This window comes from Nymphaea colorata, chromosome 13 (assembly GCF_008831285.2).
Source record: "Nymphaea colorata isolate Beijing-Zhang1983 chromosome 13, ASM883128v2, whole genome shotgun sequence".
Lineage (NCBI taxonomy): Eukaryota > Viridiplantae > Streptophyta > Magnoliopsida > Nymphaeales > Nymphaeaceae > Nymphaea > Nymphaea colorata.
Window position 1 is genome coordinate 6,683,655 of NC_045150.1, and position 20,882 is coordinate 6,704,536.

General features: G+C 37.0%; 2 protein-coding genes across 8 annotated transcripts; both read right to left on the bottom strand.

Moving 5' to 3' along the window:
• Positions 1 to 518: 518 nt before the first annotated feature.
• On the bottom strand, positions 519 to 7,136 carry LOC116266946 (uncharacterized). 3 transcript variants are annotated; one of them, XM_031648469.2, is made up of 9 exons: positions 6,954 to 7,136; positions 6,066 to 6,144; positions 5,352 to 5,576; positions 4,506 to 4,614; positions 3,482 to 3,527; positions 2,537 to 2,622; positions 1,906 to 1,964; positions 1,609 to 1,735; positions 519 to 884 (listed from the first exon to the last, which is right to left on the bottom strand). In XM_031648469.2, exons 2-9 carry the CDS (start codon positions 6,140 to 6,142, stop codon positions 873 to 875), a joined length of 741 nt encoding a protein of 246 aa, XP_031504329.1. In that variant the 5' UTR covers positions 6,143 to 6,144; positions 6,954 to 7,136; the 3' UTR covers positions 519 to 872. The 3 variants fall into 3 exon arrangements, with proteins under 3 accessions (XP_031504329.1, XP_031504327.1, XP_031504328.1); XM_031648467.2 differs by having other exon boundaries at positions 6,066 to 6,172; XM_031648468.2 differs by lacking the exon at positions 6,954 to 7,136 and adding an exon at positions 6,678 to 6,890 and having other exon boundaries at positions 6,066 to 6,172.
• A 4,809-nt stretch (positions 7,137 to 11,945) lies between these two features.
• On the bottom strand, positions 11,946 to 19,777 carry LOC116266944 (organic cation/carnitine transporter 7-like). 5 transcript variants are annotated; one of them, XM_031648464.2, is made up of 7 exons: positions 19,592 to 19,777; positions 18,442 to 18,557; positions 16,699 to 16,967; positions 14,854 to 15,091; positions 12,954 to 13,485; positions 12,623 to 12,825; positions 11,946 to 12,243 (listed from the first exon to the last, which is right to left on the bottom strand). In XM_031648464.2, the coding sequence occupies exons 2-7, from the start codon at positions 18,478 to 18,480 to the stop codon at positions 12,025 to 12,027; spliced, it is 1,500 nt and encodes a 499-aa protein (XP_031504324.1). In that variant the 5' UTR covers positions 18,481 to 18,557; positions 19,592 to 19,777; the 3' UTR covers positions 11,946 to 12,024. The 5 variants fall into 5 exon arrangements, with proteins under 5 accessions (XP_031504324.1, XP_031504322.1, XP_049937042.1 ...); XM_031648462.2 differs by having other exon boundaries at positions 18,442 to 18,561; XM_050081085.1 differs by lacking the exon at positions 19,592 to 19,777 and adding an exon at positions 19,202 to 19,483.
• Between the last annotated feature and the right edge of the window lie 1,105 nt (positions 19,778 to 20,882).

Below are 20,882 nucleotides of genomic sequence, written 5' to 3' on the forward strand. Positions count from 1 at the left end.
GGAAAAAAAAGAAACACCTTCTTTCTGGCCACCATCATTCTTTCTCTTTTACATTCATGTAGGCGTGTCCATTTATTGTTTTACGAAGTCGGGAAATTCAAAATTAGATGACAAGAAAAGCGCCTGCTTCCATCACCACCAACTTTGAATACCATGCAACCAAAGCATCAACCCGATGTGCTAGAAAGCAAGGTTTTCAAGGATGGCATTGACGGCACTGCTCTGTTTCATAGTTCATGGGCGGAGGGAATCCCCAAATGCGACGGTCGAAGGCATCATCTAACCTGATCTGCATAAACTTGCTATGTTACATTTTCAATTTGGCACGACGTCCCTTGATTTTTTAACTGGCTAAGCTTAAAAAATCCAGAATATTTGTAGGACAGTTTAATTATTTAGCAAATTGAAAGATGACTGTACTCTATGCATCATCTCATCAACAACCAATTCTTCAGAACCTATAGAGGCGCCATAAAAGCATCACGTCAGCATAGAGTCGAACTGATTCCTGGAAGTCATCACAGGAAAGGCATTCTATAGTTTATTTAAAGCGGAGCAATTGAGAAGGACCATGAAACTTTACAGGAACTATGAACAGAAAATCATGAATTGGTTACAGGCTCTGCAGATTAACATACTTTTGGTAAGTTGTCATTACGACGTAACGAATCAGGAAATAGTTGGCCTTGGGAGCTCGCGTCTTATATAAAGTTTCTGCTGCATTATCCGTTCGCACAGTGTGTGGACCATCAGAAGCTTTTACTGCTAGGTGTATGCAAATTGTTAATCTTCTAGATACATGATCACCAATACCCTCACCTTCTCCTCCATCTACATCTACAGCATGCTCTGCGCTGGGTTCTAAAAGCCCGTTAACCGCCATTCTGAAAGAGAAACATGCTGCCAGCCTCGTAAAATGGCAAAGAGAAATGGTATACTGTAAAGCCATCCAAGGCCTAAGTTCCAAAATAACAAATGTAGCTGTTCCATTGATGTGTATTGATGAGAGCATTACTCCACGAGAATCTGGACAAAGACAAAAGACCTTGCCAAACGAGCCTAGTTTGTCCACATAAAATGACAATAAGAGTAAGAAACAAGTGTTCCTCAACTACTTCCATTGGGTAACTTGGTTCTACACATTGTCAATGTGATCAAGGATATTTCCAGCAAAAATATATATCTGCCTGAAATTTGAAGGCTGATTGGTTCTTAGATGGCTGCTTCCTCACAGACTACTACTTAGTGGATGGAGAATAATAAATGGAAAACGTAGGTAGGGTTGCAAATGGACTAGCATATGGAAAGTGCATTAAGGTCGGGCCAGAATTGGCTCTGTGACGAGGAAATGGCAAAAAAGCTCAAAACAGTTCTGGGCGATTTACAGCCCTTTCAGGTAGGTCAGGTTGGGGATGGACTATAGAGTTGTAATCTTGTTGGGTCTTGCACTGAGAACCCATATCTGCAATCGGAACTCAATTCAGGGGTTCAGCCCATTGGCTGGCTGGACTGTTGCATGTTTAAGAGTAAGGTGGCTGATCAGCAATACCTATAAGTGACTAGCAATTTGCACAAGCCTAATTTGAGGGCTTGCTGAATAGAACTAACCTTGTATTGAGAGAGGGAAGAAGCCTTTTGAGGAAGTCGAGATTGTGCTTCTGCCCAAGTCTGATAATCTTGAATGAGTTGTTGGAAGAGTAGTGGAACCAGTCTGTCAACCAAAGCTTGCATGATCCTGTGCAATGCGAAAAGAAGAAAGAAGTATATCACATTATTACTGCAGAAGAAAAGTACATTACTATTAAATGATTAGTTGAACCATCGGAAAAGGTTGTATAATTAGACATTTTGTTAGGCAAAGAAACAACTATCTGAAATATAAGCTGCTAATCAGAGGTAACCTACAAATTCCCAGGAGTTTCAACTGCTGAAATCGGAAGCATAACAAAAGGCATAGTGTACACCTGCAAAAGTAAAAAAATAAAAACTGAATGGTCCAGAAAAAAGCAGGAACAGTTAAGGATATTTATAGTCATACTATTGGAATAAGCAGCATTAGATGTTTTCAAAAATACATGTTAACCATGGAGTTATTACTACCCTGATCAAATTTAGTACATTCAAATTTTTGTTATGTATTTGTGTGCATTCATCACTCTCATTTTCTGCACCAAAAATGTGTTCTAATAACGAGGAAGCTAAAAGAGAATATAGTTTAATTTACAATTTTTTTATTTTATTTTCTGTTTCTTTTTGAGGTGGAAGAGGTGATTTGAGTGTTGGGACTAAGGATTGCAGCCTAAGGCTTTGCACCAAATAGTGATATCCTGAATACGAATAATGGCAAGTAACAAGCCCGATACAAGTGCACAAAAAAAAAAAGGTGCACAAAAAACAATAACAAAAGGGTGTACCAGATGAAGATACTCGGTGGGAAGTAAAAGCATGTCAAATTTCAACCAGTTTTATTAGTGGTAAAATTAATTTGAACTTAAACAAGCTTATCCTTAATTTGGTAAAAACAAAAGGAAAGGACCTGGAGAAGAATAGTCACTTCCACATCAACATCAAGAAATGGTTCAGGACAGTTCTCATTCCACCTTATGTGGTTCCTCATAAAAGCTGCAAGAGAGACAATGAAACCATTAGAAGAATATGACACAAACAAACCCATATTTTTTTGAATTGAAAAGTATTCAGAATTTTTTCCCTAAATTTGATGATATAGCAGGCACATCTGTGGGGAAGAAACACAAAAAGAGGAGAAACTAGTGACAGCACTCATAACCAAAGTCTGACGAAAGTACAAAAGAAAGAGTTGGAAAAAAATAACATAAATTGAAGACTGTCCTCTCCAAAAATGAGTGTCAGATAATTTTCTTGATAAAACAGCAAGTAATGCATTAATAAGAAAATCCTTTCTGTAAAAAGTGCCTTCTCATTTATGAAATGTGGAAAGTTGAAATTTGACAACGTTCATATATTTCTTATTGTTCACCTTCAGCATGAAAACAATACACTCCTCTAAGGTTGTCGAAACAAGAAGTGCAATTCCAAAGTTGTCAAACATCAGAAAATTACTTTCACAAATATATGTATAAATTAAAAATTTAAATAACTAAGAAAAACATCCTAGATGCAAATGCATACAACTGACCCATCACAGGGAATAGAAAACCTCCTTTGTGTAAAGGCTCAAAGCAGTTATCCAGATAAGCAGATTTTCCACTGTAGCAGCAATGTTTAGAAAAACAAAATTTTTTAAAGGTTCTAGTTTCTAAGAAAAGTAACAAGGACTTGAATGACATGAGAATTTCTGCAAAAGTGTGGATAGCACAGTGTCAAACAAAAATTAGAATAATCCATATAATGCAGGAAACATAAAATGAATCTTGACTTGTTTTCCACCAGAATAGAGGTCATGAATTTCAGACATTATTATGTGAACATTAAGATAAGCACAGCAAACAAATAAACACACCTGAAAAATGCTTGTTCTGTTCTTCCAAGATTTTTGAACCCTCAAACTGCAATGCAGAAACTATGATATACTTCACCAAATCTAAAGCTATCTACTCAAAAGTGCACCATTGAGTGCATAACTGAGAATAAAATGCTTGAAATTTTATAGCTACATCATCTTAGGAACTCACCTTCTGCTAGGACTTAGAAGCATCACAAAAGCTCATATTTGAGGGGAAAGAATGAAATCTAAACATAGGGAATAATTGTCTCAGCACCACTGGTCATTACTTGCTCATATGTCTTGAGCATGACACCCAGTGAACTGCCGTGAATGCCAGTAGGGTTCCAACACCATATCATACACCGATATGTGTCAAAATCATACCTTCATTCACCTACATCTTTCAATAAGCATTGCTTGGTAATTCACATAAGTTCCTAGGCTTTACGTTGCCAGCAATTTATAATATCCATGAATGCCAGTAGGGATCACGTTTGACCTGTTCCTTAGTAGGTCAAGGCTCTGAACATTGCCTACTAATTATGGATATTCATGCATGGTCACATATAGGAAACACATGCATTTTGAAATACAAGTAGCTTGCTTGGCAGACGTTAATTTCACGAGAAATTAATATATAATTTCTTACGAGAACACCTCAAAATTATGCATGAACACCTTTCATGGATATTAAGTTCTTTCCAGTAAAGGTCCTTCCTCACACGAATATTAGTAGTGTATAATTTGAACTCTGCACTTTAGATCTTATCAAGAGACAAAAAAATATCCAGAATATGCACCCTGTGAGCTTTATAGAACCATTAGGAGACAGTCAACTTTGTACTTAAAGACGAAGATTTTCGTAAAAAAAAAACTGCAGGCATGTATGAACACTGAACAGTGGATACTCAGGTGAAAAAAGAATTGCCTCATACAGGAATCAATTATAAATGACTTGAACTTATGTATTCAAGTTTCTTTATACTTGCATGAAACAAGTATGAGAATTAGCCTCAAGGACAGAAATTCTGAAACTTACTTTACAAGACAACATTTCAACAATGCAAGCATCACTTGTTGGCGTGACAGACAAATCCAATATAGGGGCCACTTCAAAATTCAGAAGCTGAATTTTCTGTAAATAACACCTGAGGAGAGAGACAATAATGTACTTTCCTTAACAAAGGAAAATTATAGAAAAAGGAAAATCATGTCCAAGTAGTGAGATTTTAAGAAAGCTGGCACATTGTCTATCCTGACCTACTATAGGCTATTGAACAGTTACTTCTGCACATTTACATGCTGATGAATTCCACCCAAGCTCCAAAGGCTAGTGACGAAGAGTGTATTACCCTACTACTCATAACATAACTACTACAAGTTACTTCTCAACTCCAGGCACAACAGCCCCTCAGAGCAAGTATAGCAAGAAATGTCATGTATGTATGTATGTCAGTATGTGAGAGAGAGAGAGAGATCCTTATAACAACTTCAATCCTCAGTTCTACTGGTTAGAAACATCAACTGGCACAAATTGTTAAATTCTACCTACTTTTACTGTTTCACAAAGAGCAGTTTACAGGTTATCACAATTATCAATGTGCAAATTACATTGCAGCATAAAATTTTCACTTGCTGTTCATGAAGATCCCATAGGCCATAACACCAAAAAAAACACATAATCCACTAAAGATGTCACTTATTTCTGTAGTCAGTTTTAGTGGAACAACAACAGTATGAGAAATTGTAGAAATGCTATGTAAATGACATGATGAAAACCAAAGCAAGGAAGGCTAGATCCAGACATAGGAAAAATGGGTAGAGTACGGTAGTTATCTGCATAGCATGATGCTCATCATGGAAACCAAAAAGAGAGAAGAAAGACCTGTATGTGCTGGGAGTCAGTTGCTCAAATCTTTGCAATGCTCTAGTATTCAGCATCGATTCAATCCCCATTCGATGGTTAAGAAAGTCCGCAATTGGATAAGATACACCAAATTGGTCACTGTAACTTGACAAACTGATTCGTTCCTTTTTCCTGGCTAGCAATTTAGCTTTCTTTGTCTCTGATGACTCTGCTTTTGGACCTTGTATGACTTTGGTCCTCTTCCTATGGTAATATTCGTGGTTAAAATGCACACAGAAAACATGGCTCATTAGTCATTCTTGTAAAGTGTGTAAATTAGATCCAATATTTATAAAGTAATATCTATTTGCAGGGAAATGAAAAACAACAAATACACACAAGTATACTGCAGAGCAGAAAATTCTTGTAGCACACAAGGTAGTAGAATCTGTAGGAATCAGCATTAAATAACTGTGGTAACCGACCATGGTTGTAGCAGTTCCAAGGAACCAATTGGTTCGCATACCACAAACTACACCTCCAAAACCACATGCGAAGGCATGGCAGTACTTGAGATTCTACTTAGTTTGCCAAATGGACCACAAAACAAAGGAGGTCAAGCAAAAACATCTCACAGTTCCTAGCTTTACAAGAAGGCACAAACAACCAATCTTCTTCATGAAGATGTCAAAACGAGACACAATTCGTATGATTTTATGTCCAGAAAGATAGAATACGAGGCTGCGAGCAAACCATTTGCTACGAGAGAAGCGACATCCAAATGGTACGCTCGCTTGAGTTGTGCACTGCAGACCGCATATCTGGTGCATTTCTGTATAGTACAGAAAATATCTTCAGTCCTGTTCAAACGACATCAGTTATAGCTACTAGAAATACAAACAGGAAACAGGAGTTAACTGAAAAACTGCAACCAATTAAATATATCTTCTGAAAGAAAAATAATACGGTTAAATGTCAACCTTCGGAAGAAAGGTACAAAACAGGGACAATAATATAATAATAATAATATGGGGCCTCTCCTGCATAATGTCAAAGCTTCAGTGGATAGGGAAGCTCTGTGGGCTTCAGAGGAAGGAGAAAAACTTCGGAAATAGTAATGATCTTAGTGATGACAAAAATGGATATTAGAAGCAGTATTTGCATTAAAACCGGACAAGCTGAAAAGGTTCAATTTCACCAAAAAGTAGCCCAAGCTTTTGATACTTACCATTTTGTTAACGAGCTTATTAGGGAAAAAAAAAATAATGAAGCTTCTAAAGCCAAGAGGACAAGAAGACACTGCAATCTGGAAAAAATTCTAAAAGGATTAATTAAAGAGAAAAGAGGAAAGACGTAGAAGCCAACCCTTTCACTCGCTTGGTCTCTCAATTACGAACTGAGACACCCAAAATGTGTGAAGTGCTTCCGGGAACCGTACAATAAATTGCCCACTAAATCTTAGGCTACAACAGTAGAGGCTGCTGTTATTGATTCTGCAACTATGCAGAGAGGTTCTAAACATGGAAGCAAGAAAATGGTCGCGGTAACTTCCACACCCTTGAGCCACAACGAAGAACCGATTTTACTGGATATCTCTTAAAGATACGGAGCTAACCAGCTGGAAAAAGTAGCAATACTCACAAGACTGGCAAATGGGCAATCTCCTAAACTCGTTCACAAGAATCATGCGTAATGATCGTGAAGAAGGACGATGATGGTTGCGGATAGAACCTCGCTTTCTGAATCGAATCGAGCGAGCGAGAGAGAGAGAGAGAGAGAGAGAGAGAGAGAGAGAGAGAGGAAGATTACGGATTTACGTCATCCGCTGCCAACGGCCCATGAATGCTGAAGTTACACTTCCATACACTTCGGGTATGGATTTTGGATTACTTTGTACCTATTAATGGATCTGGTTCTCCTACTGTCGATAGCATAACTACAAACGAAATTAGTTTTGGATCCTGCTTGTTTTTTTATCTGAACAGAAAAAGCTTGCTTGGCTTGGTTTACGTAGGGATGTATAATGAGTCGAGCCAGCTCAGTCTCCACTTCAATTTGCTTATGTAATCTCATCTCACTTAATAAACGAGTTGAACACTTGAACTCAAATTTGAATTACACGAGCTCGACTTTTTTTTCATGTCCCTTAATATTAAGGCTTATGATGGTAAATTTTAATGAATCTTAATACTTGTTTGTAGTTTTCATTATCATTTAAAAAAATATATATGAATTAAGTAACATGAGCATGAGCTTAAACATGTCGAGCTTGAGTTCATTTCTGGAACTTACCTCATAAATCTCGACTTGAACTCGAGCCAAGCTCAATCTCAGTTTGCTCGTTGTACATCCCGAGGACTACTATAACAAAAGAGATACAGCAATAGATCTGATATCCGATTCATTCTGGACCCCGCTGAATAATGGGGCTTCAGATCCAAATTGTCTCAAGTCCAGAAAAAGGGAGTCCAAAAGAGAAACCCACACTCACTTAAGTATCCGTATAAGATCATCTTGACATTGAGCTGACCCGGCAGCACGGTTGCATACTTAAATACGGGGAACTCGAACCCACTTATTTTAAATCCATGCTACATGTTAAAAACCATAGATTTAATGTGAGATGGAGAAGTCCGACCTTAAATCCATGGATCTGAGACATCACGGAAAGTATCAGATCCATGGTAAAACAAGCACAACTTTTTTCGTTCTTAAATCCAAATTCCAAACCATCAAATGTTCCCTTAGCTTCTCTTTGATTGCCACGGACATATAAAAATCTATAGATTTTAATTCATGGATAAATTACCAAGACATAATTTTTCATAGACAAGATATTTGTCTAGCGTATGATGAGCAGAAAATTCAAATCCCTAAAATATTGTCCACCGTGTGTGATGGAATTGGATTAAAATCCATGAACAATGACGGTGGGATCCGAATCTAGGATCTTGAGTCTGCGCCGCCTTACCGTCCAGTTGCGGTATGCTTCTTGAGGCCAATTAGATTCATTTCAATGAGAAAAACAATTTTTTCTTAGAAAGGAAAGTGTTGGAAAACAGAATTTTCTTACTTATCTCAAGTTGTCTCGGTTTAACTTGAGGTCCAGGTCCTTAAGTGAGGAGCCATTAAGAAACTCAAAGGCATGCACCTACAATGCAGGTGAAAGGGGGAGTCGGAAATTTTGGCTAAGGAGCATTAGTAATAAATTTTTAAAATTTTAAGAAGCACCAACATATAAATGAAAAGAATTATCTTAATATGTCAATATAAGAATAATTACTTCGGCTTCATATTACCCACATTTTTTTTTCAAGTTGAGTGGTTCATCTTCATTGCTACCAAGAGACACAACTGCCTCCTCCTTTGCCCATCACTTCTAGGGTTCACAGAGTTTGCATCAGGACATATTACAGTCTACAACATAAGCACATTAAGTCATGACAACGACTACATGATTTAAACCTCATGCTTATTTGAAGTGGAGGACTTTGCCGCCTAGTGCACAAAAATCTCTCGGAGTATATTGCCCACATGTTATCCACACCTGCTTTTGCCTTTGATAGGCCTAAAGTGAGCTTTCATAAATTTTTTGTGGCTCCATATTGCCCAGTGCTGAAAAAAGGGGTTGCCAATGCGCAAGTTGAAACACGATAAGGGTGGTATTTCGAGGTAGCAAAAGTTATATTTTAGGAGGACATGGGGTAGGTGGGAGCTTTGGCTTTCTGTCCGGATCCCACCAGGTCACCTGAAAATTTTAAAATAATATAAAATATATAAATTAAATTTAAAAAATATAATATAAAAATATAAACCCATAGCGACCCTTACATCGTACCAGTAGATGAAACAATAAAATAGGAGCCCATTATTAATAGCTATCGGCAACATGGCACAAGACGCCCATACTTGATGATGCTTCCTTCAATTCTCTCTGCCACAACTTTTCCTCCGATCTCCTGCTTCACACTTGGATGGAGGAAATTTTAGTGATGTTCCAACAGATAATATCTGATAGGAAAATATCTATTCAAAGGTCCACCTTTTAATAATAATTGATTAATTTCAAAAAGATACTCATATTTCTGTCTGAAGAGCCACCTTACTGACAAGTAATGAAAAATTGTCCCCTTGACATCTTGGGATTTTGTGAAGGAGTAGTGTAAAAATATGCTTCCATCACTACTTTCTACTTTCAAGTTGAATGATTAACCATAGGGCAGAGGGAAGGGGAACCCTCATGGGCCCTTGCTCCACCTCAATTTTAAAAAAAAATTACATCTAAATTTTAGAAAATTTTGTTTGTCCTAAATAAAAATTTTAAAAAATGATATTTCGGCCCATGTTAAAATTTACAAACTTTAATTCGGCCTCCTCATAAAAAATTTGTGGGGGCTTGAGCATCTCACCCAAGCGATGGGGTTAGCTACCTGAATCTAGAAAATGTAGATAAAAAGTAAGTGGAAACCATTCTATTGACGTGACATGAATCCATTTACAGCCATTTACGTGGAAGACTTTAGAAAGAGAAACGTGGATCCACAAATTTATACGTGTACTTATGGATGTAAGTGGTTTCCATACTAGATTTTTATTAAATTTGACTCAATTATGTAATAGGATATCTTTTCGATTTCATTTTTTAAAACTGAAAGTAGATCTGAAGATCGGATCAGACATTCATGTGTAATCAGGTCATATTTTTCTATATGATCCAATCGGACGCTAGACTTAGATTGAGATTGAAGTTCGGTTAGAAAACTATAAAATCTGACTAGTAACTGAATCCGGATTTACGGAACTGAAGAATCAGATTAGTAATTGATTCTGAATTTTTTAGAATGGTAATTGAGTTCCCTACCTAACTGTAAAGGATGCTGGCATGGATGTCTAACTTCTGCAGTCCCCAATTGATCGTAATTGAGTTTTGAGCCGAGTATGAATGAAGTTGATGTTTTGAGCCCCTGTGATGTGTTATCCTTGCTTGAATGATAACAAAAATGCTTTTAATTCTTGGTCCAACTCCTAAATTTAATACTGTACTAAATATGTGTTTGACGAGTTGGATGAGACAATTCACTTGGATGTGCCATACCTATCCAACTAGCTAGTTTGCTCGGAAAACAGGCGGTACAAGGCCTCAGGGTACATATTTTATTGTTGTGCAGGGTCAAAACCGAAAATTTTTCATGAGGTGAGCAGAATTAAAGTTTTAAAATTTTGACTAGAGCCGAAATATCATTTTTCAAAATTTTTATATAGAGCAAGTCAAATTTTTTAAAATTTACATGTAAATTTTTAATTTTTTTTTTCAAGTGGGGCCAAGGCCCATAGGGGCCTACCTTAGCTCTGACCCTGATTGTGTGTATTTTAAGTGTAGGCTTCCATTTTTGGAACCAAGGTGCCCAAGCGAAGACCGAAAAACTTTAATTATAGACAAGTTTCCAGCTACTCTACCACTGCGGCAATGCTTGGGTCTGTAGTGTTTTAGGTCATCACGAGGGTTTTTTCCTGTTTAGAGTTTATCCATGGTGTGCATGCGCTTGTGTTTTGCATTTAGAAGGGCTACAATCAGAAAGTAGAAACGTGAAAGGATCATAACATAGGATGATTAAATATCGAGAAGATCATGTAGATTAAAAAGTTTTAGAATCTTAAAAGTAAAATGCACCACAACAAGAGTGTTTAATTTAAGGGGTGGATGTTAAGCACTTAGCTGAATGAGTGACGTTTCTGTGATACAAGATGAGTGTATTTTATTAGTAGTCCAAGGTATTTGAAATGGTAGTTATGCTTGATTAAATGACTCGTATAGAAATATGTACCCTAATCATATGGTTATTTTCTTGATTCAGTTGATAGATACTAACACTAGAATCTATATCATGTCTCTGTAACAGACAGATCAATAATTGCTTGGAGGAATGTATAGTGATCGAGTGTATTATAAACAATTGTATGATCGATCGAATGCATTGTGAGCGTATCATGATCAAACAAATGAATGTTTGAGTGTATGACCGAACGAATGATTGAACGACTCAACCTTTAGTTGGTTATTTTATTTTCAGATCCCAATAGACCCAGACAGCAGGTAGAACGGAGCGCATAACTCTCATCCCACAGGTTTTTATTTTTATACTGGCACATCATTTGCTGTGTTGGCCCTTTCTTTTGTTAGTACTTGGATCTTTCTGAAAAGTGTATGTGGGTCATATTAATCTTTTGCATGGATGAGTTTATACATATATGTTTTGTATATAATGAGCATAAACGACCCGGTGTGTGTTTTATAATTTATAGCATCTTCTGTTTTATGTGAATTAATCAAGTGTATGTCACATCCCCAAACTTTGTGTCTCGTGTTTAGCATATTTAAAAAAACAAAATAGTGAAAAATTTGAGGGTGTGACACTAAGAGTCCAATTTGTGGTTTTCCTCATTATAAACTTGATATAGACCTTCAATTTCTGCATATATTAGGTCAACACGAGTTCATGTGATATAAAGTCCAACCATGTAAGATAACTATACGTGTATCAATCCAATTAGATAGCATGTAATGAATGACTATTGATACATGTAGGCTTGCCATATGGATTTCCAACAACAAGAACAATGTAGAAGATGACATCAGAAAATTATATTTAAAATATAACTGATACTAATATCCTTACATTTTCATCAAATACATAACAGTTTTATATCTGAATTATACATTGTCATTCAATGCACGAGCCTTGGTCTCAACAGGTAAACAAAGAACAGCGACAGCTGCAAAAATTATTACAATCTCAAATAAAACAATCGACAGAGTCTGGTGACAAGCATTTAACAGCGCAACAGCCACAAGTGGGCATAAGATCCCACCAATTCTTGCCACTGAACTAGCAGCTCCGAAGCCTGTTGTCCTGACCCTAGTTGGATATACCTACAGAGATGGAAATACAGATACGTGAATTATCAGTGAAGCAGATGAAAAATATCCTTGCCTAGAGAGAAGCTCAATTTAGCCAAATAACTCCATATGCAAATGCCAATTGACAGACTAGAATAGAGGCTGAAATGTACTATAATCTACAAGAAAAGCACAAGTTGTAAAGAATATTTAAACATAATGACAATGTCAAACAATACAACATGAAACCCACATTGTAGTTGGACTGTTTGCCTTTTCTGTTCTTAAAAACTCATTACACTCAAATTCCTGAATGTGAAAAACTTCCTAGTTTTACTCGGCCGTTGTATACATGCGTGAAGAGACAAGATTTAGACATTGTATACGTAAATACAAGATCTCAAGTACCAACCTCTGGAGCATAAATAAAGAGGATTGTGAAGCTTCCAACTATGAACAATCGGGCTCCAAAAAGTATACATGTTGTCACAATCTCGGACTGATGAACTAGCAGTGGCATGAGTAAAATGCAACACATGAAAAGCATAGCAGACATCGAAAACTTGCGGCCAATCCTATCCACCACTGCCGCTGATAGCAGAAGCCCTGGAAGCTCTGCAATAACATCTCATCTTGGATTAATATTCTTAGAAATTTAATGTATTTATGATGTGGTTAGAGATCTACAATATATGATCATGAGAAGAAAGGAAAGGAACATACTGAAGGACAGAAAAGCTCACCTGCAAGACTTGTGATGAAGACGTCTCTGTAAAGACTGCCATGCTTTGAGTCATTTGACTTGAAGTTTTTTGATTCGCATTTCTTGTTTGCGATGCTCAATTCAGATGTAAGCAATACAATGCCATAGTAAGAAAATGCATTTCCAAAAAAGACCACCCATATGAAAAGAGTTGTCCTGATTAGTTTTTGAGAAAGTAGCAGGACAATTGAAGCTAAAATTCCTGCTTTGTTTTCATTATTCTCAACAGGTTTGGCATCTAATTGTCTTTCTGATGGCAAACGAGAATTTTCTGGACAGGGCTCCTGTGAATCATTTACAATGGCATGACTAGACACCAGAACACCAGATGGAATTCTCTTCTTGTTTACAGCAGCAATTCTTTCCAAGACATGCAGTGAATCATTTGTTCTCCCTTTCATACAGAGATACCTTGGTGATTCTGGCACGAAAATATAGAACAAAAGCAGAATCATTGAGGGCAAAGAAGATAGTGCAAGCAGCCATCTCCATCCCAATGTAGGCATGACAATCTGAGAGAGAGAGAGAGAGAGAGAGAGAGAGAGAGAGAGAGAGAGAACGGGGTTTTCTTAGTGACAGAATAAATGGAAGCCCAAACTAAAAATCATGAAAAATTACAAAGGTTTCATTAGTTATAAAAGAATGCAAGCCATAACTAAAAATCATGAACAATTTTCAAAATTTAAGACTAAAACTTCAGATTAATAAGAATGATAATTAAGACAATTAGACAAAATAAGATGAGAATTCCATATTGCATTGCCGGCTACCCAGCCAGATCCAACCCCCCTAGGCCTGGGGCATAATGGTGGACCATGTACTGACCACACAGTAGTGGCCCTACACAGATCGGGCCTGGGCCCTGCTGTTCGAGTCTATTGGCCAGGTCGCTGTCCAGCCTGGCTCTGTCAAAGGCCCATTTGATATATTGCCTGCTCCTAAGGGCATCTCAGTAATGAGGTAAATGGCTGCTGGGAGTGTAGGCACTCCTAAAGGCTGCATAAGCTTCCCTTAACGTATAAGTAGTGGGATCTGTCCTTATATTAGGCATGCATATTTTAGTACAGGGATAATAAAGTCTCTCTTACTACTTTCTGACGATCATATTGCTTTAAAGTTTCAAGTATCGCTTAATGTGTATTGAGCAAAGATTAGTTGAGTACAATGTCTTCACATAAAAAATGTACATTTGAAGCCTTCTTCTTTTGTGCTATTTGATTGAGTACAATGTGGTCATATAGAAAATGTCTACTTGACTTCTTCTTTTGTGCTATTTGGGAAAGCTTAAATTTTTACAAAAGATAATGCTGTTGCCATCTTCGTTTCCTTCCATATTCAACCTTGACTAAAGGAAATTGAAAAATTCATCCATGACTGGTTACTGCCAAGTGCTGGAAAATCTATTCCTGCCCTTTTACTTGGGTGTTTCTATTGGTCCATGATCTACAATTTCAAAAAAAAATTGTTTCTGTTCAATTAAATGACACAAGTACTCCAAGAAGTAATGGCTTAATAGAATGGTGTGCAATAACTTTCTATATGACGTAGACACAATTTTGTTAAGTACTTAAATAAGATTACCTGTAGGTAAAAGAATAAAAAGTGGATTTGTATTTGAAGATGCAAATGGGAAGGATGTACTTGTCAACAGCTATAACGTAGGGATGGGTCTTTCAACTGCCCAAAAATCAGCATTAAATTTGGAAAAGGTTATGTGATCTCTAGATTCTCCACTGTAAGCAGTGGTAGTATTTGAAACACTTTTAGAAGAAAAAGAGTAAATATCAACACAGTTATTTCACAAAAACTGTCACCAATCATGAGTACATCATACAAGAATCAGATATGAGAAGATAAAAATTGAAGGATTTCAACCATACCCATGCCAATGAAGCCTCTAAAATTGTTCCAAGTGTCCAGAAGCTAGCAAAAACAATCATCCACGCTCCTCTTTTTGGAGCAGGAACAAATTCCAAGAACCAAGAATTGAGCACTGGACCTCCTCCCAACCCTACTCCAACCAAACAACGGAAGCTGACCAGTGATGCATAGTTTGGGGAGAAAGCACTTAAAAGACCAGCTACAAAAGTGACCACAGCAGTGGCAAGAAAGCCAATCCTGACATGTCAAGCCAGTGATAATGGAAAAGGCTCAATTAATAAAGAATCCAGAAGAATGGTTCTGCAAACAGTGCCTTTCTGTTTACCAAAAAGTATACTAAGCATTAAGCACCATTTACGAAGGAAAGGAAGACGTGGACTCCATGCACATACAGTTCATGAGCAAAAAAGTCCACAGAAGCACCACTTAAGCACCTCTGTTAATTGTGATGGTCAAACACAAAATACCTTACCCAATTTGTTTTCACTGATTGCCTTGTTGTCTCTACACAGTATTCATGCATATGCCCCTTATTTATAAATTACTTGATTAAAAATGTTTAAATAAATTCCCACAGCTGTCTTTTTTCAGTTGCCAGATTAACCTTGGCAATGAATGAAAAAAAAAAAGGTATGTACGAGTTGTAAGGTTATAACTGTTGTTTTACAAAGCATAGAGGCTAAAACACAGTAGCACATTTTAGAAAAGAAAGCAAGATGCCATTTGGCATCACCAAAACGATTAATTGTGTGAGACATATGCAGGTACACTTGATATAGCAGTGTCCCGGAGGTTCAAAAGCATCAAGGAGACCTAATCGTCCATTTGGAAACTGTAATGCATCTATGGCATAAATTTTGTTACATGAGAAGGCTCAACATGAAAATGACTTGTTCACCACACAACATGATTAGAGCAAATAGTTGGTTCATATACATGTACAGGGCAGAAGAAATTAGGATGTAGAAACAAAAAACATGATGTTCAAAAGACATCAATAGCACTAAGGCAGAGTCTCTTTGTTAGGCAGACCCGATGCCATCAGGTTGGGATTAAGGGCCTTTTAATGTCTTACTTCATCTTCCTGTTTTACTTTCAGTGTTTGACGTTTCAGTTAGTAGACAGGCCTGCGGTGGAAAGGGTGGATCAGTTAGGCTTAATAAACCCGATCCATTAGGTTGATGAAATACTATATACATGTCTAGTTTGGAATTAAACCCTAATGTTAATGAAATCACCGGTTCGGGAAGCTGGGCTTCAATTAGTGCGCGTGAGTGTTAGCAGATGCTAACACTCATGCTTAGTATATTTTACATGCAAAGGTAGAAAACAATTTAAGAAACTGCAAGTTTCGTAGTGATAAAAGTTGCATGTGTAACAAACATCATTTCTCCCACCTTGGATATCCCATAAAATTAGAAAGAATCTTTCGCCTAAAAACTGTTTTCCACATTCCTCATTCAAAGATGCACATGTTAAAGCAGCAAACAAGAAGGTAGGTGTGTTTAAGAGCATGCATCTCACATGCCCCACCTACATTTTCTGAGTCCATGGAAAATTGATTGAAGAGCAGTTCACTAGTTTCTACATAATGTTTAATTCGGTATGTCATAGAACCTAGACTGAGAAACAGTTTAATAACCTGTACATACATGTTTGGGGATGTTTAGAAATCAGATTATACTTTTGTTGATGCTACTACCTTTTCCAGTACAACAGTAAATATTTTTCATTCACATACTAGTAAATTTGCATGAAGGTGGATCCAGAAATATGAGAGGAAAAATGATCAGTTTATCAGCCATTCAGTCCCAATATCTAAAGATGTAAGTACAAGTTCTTGCCTTCTTCCATAGTTATCAGAAATTGTTCCCCACGTGTATGCTCCAAAAAGCATTCCAGCAAAGACAACACTGGTGATTGCACTCTCTTGGCGAGGTGACAATCCCCATTCTGATTGCACAGCTGGACCCACAAAGGAAAGAAGCATCATTTCCATTGCATCTGCAGCCCAGCCCATTCCAGCATAAGCAAGAAGGAACCATTGGAACTTTCCAAATCCCAGAACCAAGAGTGCATCGTCAACTGTATATGTGGAAGCCTCACCCACCATCTACAACAAATAAATGAAAAAGGAACAATGCTGAGCACATCATGAAGAAGAGAACAAGAGCATAGCGGATTCAACTTGCTAAGCTTTATAAATGTACTAGCAAATCGATGTCCTGTAATAAACATCTTATGTCATTCAGTAGGATATGCTTGAGAAGGAACTCATCCATTTCCCAAATTCTATTGAGGTTCCAGATGTGACAGAGTATCAAACGTCGAGAATGACACAGAAATTTATGAATTCTGTCAGATTGTCTTTTCATGCATTTTACACAAATTTTGTCACCTCCAAAAGCATGTTTGTGTTTCCTTAATGGAGGGTTGATTGTCAAGCCATCCTATGTAAGTCAAGAATGCAAAGTCCAGCTTTCCTAGCAGCATAACACGTGGTCCATTACTTGGCATTTCTCCATCTAGTTGAAATTAACAATTTTTCTAATGCACATGTTTAACAAAATAAAAAAAACTTTTTTTTTTCATTCGCCATTTTTTGAGTGAATCTTAGTAAGATATATTCGTTTAAAAGAAAAAGATAAACAAGCATGTTTATGTGGTGGAAATGAAAAGTAGGAACCTCATTTACACGATCCAGTATGGTACAGCTAGTCCAAGTTCCACAGTGTCTTTCTATCCATGAATAACTTCCTAAAAAGTTGTTCTTAAAATGTCACAGGTGAAGAAGAAGGCAAAAGTGTGATAGCCTGATGGAAGCGAGTGATGGAATTTAAGGCCTAGATATTGGCTAAGTCAGCATATTCAAGTAAAATGAAATAAACGCAGAAGACAAATTAACGAGATTTGTCTTTATTACCAACAACCAGAGAACACGATCACATGAAAAACATGTAAAGTGGCACGAAGTCCTAGGTGTACAAGTTATCTGAACCAATCATAATTGTAATATTGTAATCATCATTGATCAGCTAGAAGAATCTGATTCTCTTCATGATCTTCTCTGTGGACTCACTTTCAGATTTTATCTGAAGACAGTTTCCTTTTCATTTCTCTATTCTCTATTTTATCTGTGTCTTTCTCGTTTGCAGAAATTAAGGCTAATAGAAGTTCTCGTAATTGACAAAAGCAAACAAACTCTCACATAAAAATAAAAAAAAATTCAATTAAGAAAAATGATGGTGAATTCTAGCCTCTTTTCAGCTTGGTTTTTGCTAACGATGATTCAAAAAATAATATATGAGTTACAGGTATGCCTTAACAAGGGCTCTTCTGCAGGTCTTGCTATGTCTCCGTGAGAAGGGGGTAAATCATGATAAGCAAAAGCAACTCATTCCTTTCCATCCTCGAAAGTCGTTCACATGCACCTTGTGCATTGCCAACAGTGTCTTATAGTTTAAGACTAAAAGGGGGAGAGAGGAGTGAAATATGCTCAAGTCCTCATTTTTCAGGTTCTGTCCATTTCATGCATGAAAACCGGTCTTCATCTACGGCAGAAGTGGCAAGATGAAGGGATGACATACCTGTGGTTCTCCATGGTTTGTGTCTCTTCCTTCAGACATTATCTCAATTACCAGTAATCAGCTAGCCTTCTTACAATTCTCTTTCTGGATCACAATATGACGGCATAAAGAAGTAACTGCCTATCGCATAAACAAGAACAATCTGTCATCAGAACCAAGATGAGGCTTGCTCTTTCTTATGCGCGACAATAAAAGAGCCAGCCTACAAACTTCTACAACATAAAGCAACTTATGGAAAAAGCCTATGAAGGCAGTGAATGGTGCATCATTGGGCATCTAATACTAATATTATACAGGCCAGTAAATAAAAATATTACTTGCCCACGCCAAGCTTCGTATTGTTATAGATGCACAGATGTCCTGTGTGAAACTGTCATGTGAACAAAAATAATCACCAATTTTTGAACTTATTCCAAAGTCCGATTGAAATTATAACATCAACAAAACACTAATAGTAAGTTTTCGTTGGATGGGATTTCATTGGCTTTGTTTATTATTCCAGAGCAGCGAGAAAAGCAAGGCAGGATCTTATCACCAAAAATCTGTGGATGTAAATGCCAGTCACAAAAAGCTTCAAGTTTACATGCCATCTAGTATATGTCAGCTAGCTTCAGCAAAACGACCGGTCAACATTCCGTAAACCTTGATCCAAACATTTGACTAACAAATTTGCAATTCGGCACGTAAAGACAGACGATGCAGTCGCTTTCTTGGAAACCAAAAAAATGCACTAGAAAGAAAAGAACCCAAAGGGAAATACCCAGAAACCAAAACAGAGTTTCACAGGCTGCCCACTTGAAGAAATTCTACACAATGAGCTCAGAACTGAGGGCGGGTCGAAAGCATTCAACTGTGATACTCAAAACCATGCACAGACATGGCTCGTTTGCTCTTCTTCGTCTCAATAAACGTAACACAAACAGTCAAACATAATGTTAAAGGATATGAAAACATCGAAACAGATACTAGACTAATGACAGAGAGAGAAAGAGACAGAGAGAGAGAAGAGGAAGAGAAAGAAAGAGACAGACAGAGAGAGCTCAGTAATCCAGAGAGATAGAGAGAAAAGAAGTAGGAGAGAGAGAGAGAGAGAGAGGGAGGGAATGTCTTTCTAGTTAACAATCCAGTGAGTGAGAGAGAGAGGTTTTGCCTATGAGATTCCGTTCCACCGTCTCTGCGGCGGAAGTTCTGCTCCCTTCCTCGCTCTCTGGTTTTGGAGGAGGAAGCCGTTGTGTATACACGTGGCAACGGCTGCCGCTTTTCTGTTTAACGCGATAATGATGGCTTGTTAACGGGGATATAATGCCCAAGAGAACGAGTCGCCTGTCGCCCTCGCAAGTTTCCCAAGAAAAGAAAGGATCCATGCGTGAGAAAGGGAGAGGTTTAGCATTTTTGGTTTTGGCTGGCGCTCATCCCGATTCCCTGCGCAAGTCGCTCCTTTCAAAGCAGTAGTGACTGATGACTACGTGACCGGCCGCCAGCCATTGACTCCACTAGTTGCATTATGCTTGTCAAACTCTTATCACAAATTATTGCTGCATTATAGACTATCGTTGATATTTATTTGACAACTTTTTTTTTAATAATAAAATTTTTATTTTTTAGTCACCTAACACGTGCATAACAATGTGGAACCATATGTGGCAATTCAATCCTTTTGGATGTTGGATGTTGTTGAATCGTCAAAATTTTAAAATTTATTGCCTACAGATCATCACTATATTGATATTAACAATGGTTCGTTTGTCTTTAATGACATTTTATAACCTTTTCAGTGATAAATTTTTAAATTTTATTTATCCAACTACTATCTGGTATCTAGCAACATTGATTTTTTCTTTCTTTTTGTAATACATGGGGAATTCAATGATGTTGGATGTCATATGTTGGCAAATCGTTAAAGTTTTATTTTTTTTATTGAAAAAAAATCCCTATATTGGCATTGATTATGATTTATGGTATGAAAATGGTTTATGCTGGCTTTAGTAATGATATAAGGTTCCTTTAATGACGAATTTTTAAATTTTAACCATCTATATAATTGATAAATACCCGACTACTAAGGTGGGAGACAAAAAATCAGACCTTTTAGTTTTTTGTTAAAAAATTATTGTTAATAAAATATCAAACATGTTCATAAACAGTAACTTAATATAACTTATTTTTTAAACCCAGTTATTTTTTAGAATGATTGATTTTTATATTATGATAAACTTAATGCATGTTGCTCATCAAATCACTTTTAGATCATATCCATAAGGTTAAACTATATAATAAACATTTCAATAATTTTTTTTAGGAAGTCTGATTTTTGTCTTCACCTGAATAGTTTGGTGTGCATATATATATATATCTATATATATATATATATAATTATATAAAAATATGTTAAAGTTACGGATCTGAAAAATCATTGAGATTCCTCTTCTGCCGACGGAGAA

What these genes read in the sequence shown, in the direction of transcription:
- LOC116266946 (XM_031648469.2), bottom strand. Translation starts at nt 6,142, where the DNA reads ATGCACCAGATATGCGGTCTGCAGTGCACAACTCAAGCGAGCGTACCA. An exon ending in CGCTTCTCTCGTAGCAAATG is followed by an intron (nt 5,577 to 6,065) that starts GTTTGCTCGCAG and finishes ATATTACCATAG; the next exon opens with GAAGAGGACCAAAGTCATAC. An exon ending in CTGACTCCCAGCACATACAG is followed by an intron (nt 4,615 to 5,351) that starts GTCTTTCTTCTC and finishes CTCTCTCCTCAG; the next exon opens with GTGTTATTTACAGAAAATTC.
- LOC116266944 (XM_031648464.2), bottom strand. Translation starts at nt 18,480, where the DNA reads ATGTCTGAAGGAAGAGACACAAACCATGGAGAACCACAG. An exon ending in CAAACCATGGAGAACCACAG is followed by an intron (nt 16,968 to 18,441) that starts GTATGTCATCCC and finishes TATTTGTTGTAG; the next exon opens with ATGGTGGGTGAGGCTTCCAC. An exon ending in TCTGATAACTATGGAAGAAG is followed by an intron (nt 15,092 to 16,698) that starts GCAAGAACTTGT and finishes TTGACATGTCAG; the next exon opens with GATTGGCTTTCTTGCCACTG.